The sequence below is a fragment of the Nothoprocta perdicaria genome, unplaced genomic scaffold (assembly GCF_003342845.1).
Source record: "Nothoprocta perdicaria isolate Ctin4 unplaced genomic scaffold, notPer1 scaffold_12, whole genome shotgun sequence".
NCBI lineage: Eukaryota > Metazoa > Chordata > Aves > Tinamiformes > Tinamidae > Nothoprocta > Nothoprocta perdicaria.
In genome coordinates, this window is record NW_020454316.1 from 2,397,210 (window position 1) to 2,400,967 (window position 3,758).

Consider the following 3,758-nt stretch of genomic DNA (forward strand, 5'->3'; position numbering starts at 1 on the left):
ATGGGGTTGGAGATGGGGTGGAGATGGGGATGGGGATGGGATGGGGTTGGAGATGGGATGAATGGAGATGAGATGGGGATTGGGAGGGAGATGGGATGAATGGGGTTGAGATGGAGATGGGTAAGATGGGATGAATGAGGATGGAAATGGGATGGGGTGGGAAAGCATGGATGGGCATATGATGGGGATGTCGTGGAGATGGGATCGATGCGGGACATAATGGGATAGATGGAAATGACACGGGCTGGGATGGGATAGGATGGGTGGGGATATGATGGGGATGTTGTGGAGATGGGATCAATGGGGGATATAAGGATGGAGATGGGATGAGATGGGGTGGAAGAAGATGGATGGGGACATGATGGGGTGGGTGGGGACAGGACGGGATGAGTGGGTCTGGCTGGGCTGGGCTGCACTGGGTGAGATGGGATGAACAGGATGGGATGGTTATGGTGTGATGGATGGGAAGGGGCAGGATAAGATGGATGGGACAGACTGGATGGAGATGGGGATGGGATGGATGGGAACAGGACAGGAGGAATGAGGATGGGACGGGATGAAAGAGGCTGGCTGGGCCAGGCTGGGTTGGGTGAGATGGGAYGAACAGGATGAGWTGGAAGTGAGGGGATGAATGGGTTGGGAAGGGACGGGTTGGGCTGAACTGGGACGGGATGGATGGGACGGGATGGATGTGGACGTGCTGGGTCATGGAAAGGATTGGCCAGACTGGGATGCATGGGGTATAAAGGATGGGATGGGATGAGTTGGGATGGATGAGAAGGTCTGAGTGGGACGGGGACAGGACAGGCTGAATGGGGAGGAGATGGGTATGATGGATGTGGTGGAAGGGATGGGACAAGATGGGATGGACACGAGGGATGGGACGAGATGGGAAGGGGCCAGAGGAGCCCTGCCAGCGCTGATCCGCCGCGGCCCGCAGGCAAGCAGGCCGGCGGGCACCTGCTGGCCATCAACCTGGCGCTGAGCGCCGTCAACCTGGCCGAGTGCGCCGGCGACGCCGTCTCGGTGGCCGCGCTCGCCGAGATCTACGTGGCGGCGGCGCTGCGCGTCAAGGCCAGCCTGCACCGCTGCTTCCACTTCCTGGCGGTGAGTCCCCGTCCCCGCGCGCGTCCCCGTCCCCGCGCCGCCRCYGCTCACCCCGCTGCGCCCGCAGCGCCCCTTCCTGTGCAGCGCGCGCCGCGTGGCCCTGTCGCACAGCGGCGCCGTGCCGCCGGCCATGCAGTGGCTCTGCCACCCCTTGGGCCACCGCTTCTTCGTGGACGGCGACTGGGTGGTCAAGGGGCCGCCCCGGGAGAGCATCTACAGCTCGGCCAGCAACCCAGGTACGGCGGCGCCGCGGAGCGCGCGGTGCGGCGCGCGGGGACGCCCGGCCCCGTGTCACCGTGCCCTCCGCGCCGCAGTGGACCCCCTGGCGCAGGTGACGCAGCTCTTCCGCGAGCACCTCCTGGAGAAGGCGCTGTGCTGCGTGGCCATGCCCGAGCCCCGGCGCGCCGCGGCACACGGCGAGGGGTGAGTGCCCCGCGGCGCCTCCCGGCCTCCTGCTGCGTGGGGGACGGCGGCTGGTGTCACCRACCGGCCCTGTGTGTCCCCCAACCCGGCAGGCAGTTCTCGGACGCGCTCGAGTACCTGCAGCTGCTCAACGGGTGCTCCGACACCAGCGATGCGCCCGGCCCCGCGCCCTCCATCGCCTCCGGCCTGGCCGCCGTCACAGGTGAGCGCAGCGCGGGYTGGCACGGCCGTCCCCGCGGCCGTCCCCGCGCGCCGAGGTGCTGCCCTGGGCACGCCGCGCTCCCCAACCCCTCCATCCCRCCCGCAGGCACCGACCCCGTGTCCAAGTGGTGGGCGGCCGTCATCGGCACCGTCATCCACTGGCTGCAGGGGGACGAGGAGGGCGCCGAGCGCCTCTACCCGCTCGTGGAGACGATGCCCCGGGCGCTGCAGAGCTCCGAGTGAGTGCGGCTGCCCCCGCGGGGTGGCACCAGYGCTGCGAGGCCGGGGTCCCAGAGCCGAGGCCGGAGCTGGAGCCTCCGGGGAGGCCACCATGAGGCTGGGGTCCCTCCGTTTGACGGTGTCCGTTGCCGTCCCCGCGCAGGAAGCCGCTGCCGCGCGCRGCCCTGCACTGCTTCAAGGCCGTGCGGGCCCTGCTGAGCAAGCAGGACGGCTGCCAGGCCAGCCTGGGCCAGTGCGAGAAGGCGAGCGGCTACCTGCGCGAGAGCCTCGACGCCAGCAGCCCTGCCAAGGCCACCATCGACAAGGTGAGGCGGCCACAGCCACGGAGGCGGGTAGCCGCGTGGCCGTGGCTGGTGGCCGTCCCCAGGCGGTGGCAGGTGACCCTGGCCCCCGCGGGGGTGCATTGTAGTTGCATTGCATGTGTCAGCCTGGGAGTGCAATGCCCCTGCGGTGCAGCCCCGCGGGCGCCCCGCGCAGCGCCGCCACCCGGCCCCGGCACGGCCGCGGGCACGGCGCCGGCGCCACCTCCCCGCTCACGGCCTCTCGCCCCGCCAGGCCGCCCAGCTGCTCCTGTGTGACCTGCTCCTCGTCACCCGCACCAACGCGTGGCAGCAGCAGATGAGCGTGAGCCAGCAGCTGAGCTGCGCCTACCAGCCCTCCGCGCTGGAGCTGCGCGGCTTCCAGCAGGACCTGAGCGGCCTGCGGCGCCTGGCGCAGACCTTCCGGCCCGCCATGCGCAGGGTGAGCGCCCACCCCCCCACTGCCGCCCCGCGCCCCCCTCACCGCCCTGCTGCCCCCCAGGTCTTCCTGCACGAAGCCACCGCCCGGCTCATGGCCCGCGCCAGCCCCACGCGCACCCACCAGCTGCTGGACCGCAGCCTGCGCCGGAGAGGCGTGCAGGGCAGCAAAGCAGGTGAGGGGCRGCGCGGCTGCAGCCCTCGCGTTCACTCTGGTCCCTACTGCCGACACCGCGCGCTGCGGGGCTCCCTCGGCGGCAACGCGCTCCGGCCAGCCCGCTGGCCCTGGCAGCGCCCGGGGGCTGACGCCGGCCCCGTGTCCCGTTGCAGGCGGCGAGGCCGAGGGCGCGGGCACGCCGCGGGAGCAGGCCGAGGCGCTGCTGCTGGGCTGCTGCTGCCTGCCGCCCCGGCTGGCGGCGGCGCCGGGGCCGCGCGGCGGCGTGCTGGCCGAGGCCGCCCGCACGCTCGAGCGGCTCGGCGACAAGCGCGCGCTGCACGACTGCCAGCAGATGATCATCAAGCTGGGCAGCGGCACCACTGTCACCTCCGGCTAGCGAGGGCGCGTGCCCCGCTCCTTGCGCCCATCCCGGCTCCGGCGTGCCGCACAYTGGGCAGGAGCCCCCCTGGCCGGCGGCGAGACCCCCTGGCTCCGTCCCCATGCCCAGCGCTGTCCCCAGCCCGGTGGGTGACGGGGCATGGGGACCTCTAGTGACACCGTCACAGTATTGCATGGCACCCGGCCGCGTGCCCAGCGTGGCCGGTGTCCCCAGCACAGCCTCAACCCTGGCCTCCCCACACTGCTGCTGGCCCTATGTCCCCTCCGCGGGGTCCCTGCTGCCGGCACGGGACCGCTCCGGTGTCACCCTCATTGCTGGGCAGCGCCAGGAGCTTTGGCCCCGCGGTGGCAGCTCGGGGACCTCTTGGTGACGGTGCCCGCGGTGCATAAGAGGGGGGGCCCCCACACCCCAACACTAGCACTGAGCGGCCCCCCGCCGTGCGCGGATGCCACCAGGCCCCGGTGCCACCCGGAGCATCCGGGGACACGGAGCC

The 3,758-nt window shown here is 71.0% G+C and overlaps 1 protein-coding gene across 1 annotated transcript in view; it reads left to right on the forward strand.

Moving 5' to 3' along the window:
• SREBF1 (sterol regulatory element binding transcription factor 1) overlaps nucleotides 1-3,758 on the forward strand; it is a 10,649-nt gene extending 6,891 nt beyond the window's left edge. The window contains exons 10-18 of the mRNA XM_026053915.1: nucleotides 941-1,107; nucleotides 1,175-1,343; nucleotides 1,422-1,530; nucleotides 1,623-1,732; nucleotides 1,838-1,970; nucleotides 2,114-2,276; nucleotides 2,527-2,712; nucleotides 2,773-2,884; nucleotides 3,039-3,758. Coding sequence (XP_025909700.1) covers nucleotides 941-1,107; nucleotides 1,175-1,343; nucleotides 1,422-1,530; nucleotides 1,623-1,732; nucleotides 1,838-1,970; nucleotides 2,114-2,276; nucleotides 2,527-2,712; nucleotides 2,773-2,884; nucleotides 3,039-3,262 — 1,373 coding nt within the window. The 3' untranslated portion in view covers nucleotides 3,263-3,758. The remainder of the gene's footprint in view (nucleotides 1-940; nucleotides 1,108-1,174; nucleotides 1,344-1,421; nucleotides 1,531-1,622; nucleotides 1,733-1,837; nucleotides 1,971-2,113; nucleotides 2,277-2,526; nucleotides 2,713-2,772; nucleotides 2,885-3,038) is intronic.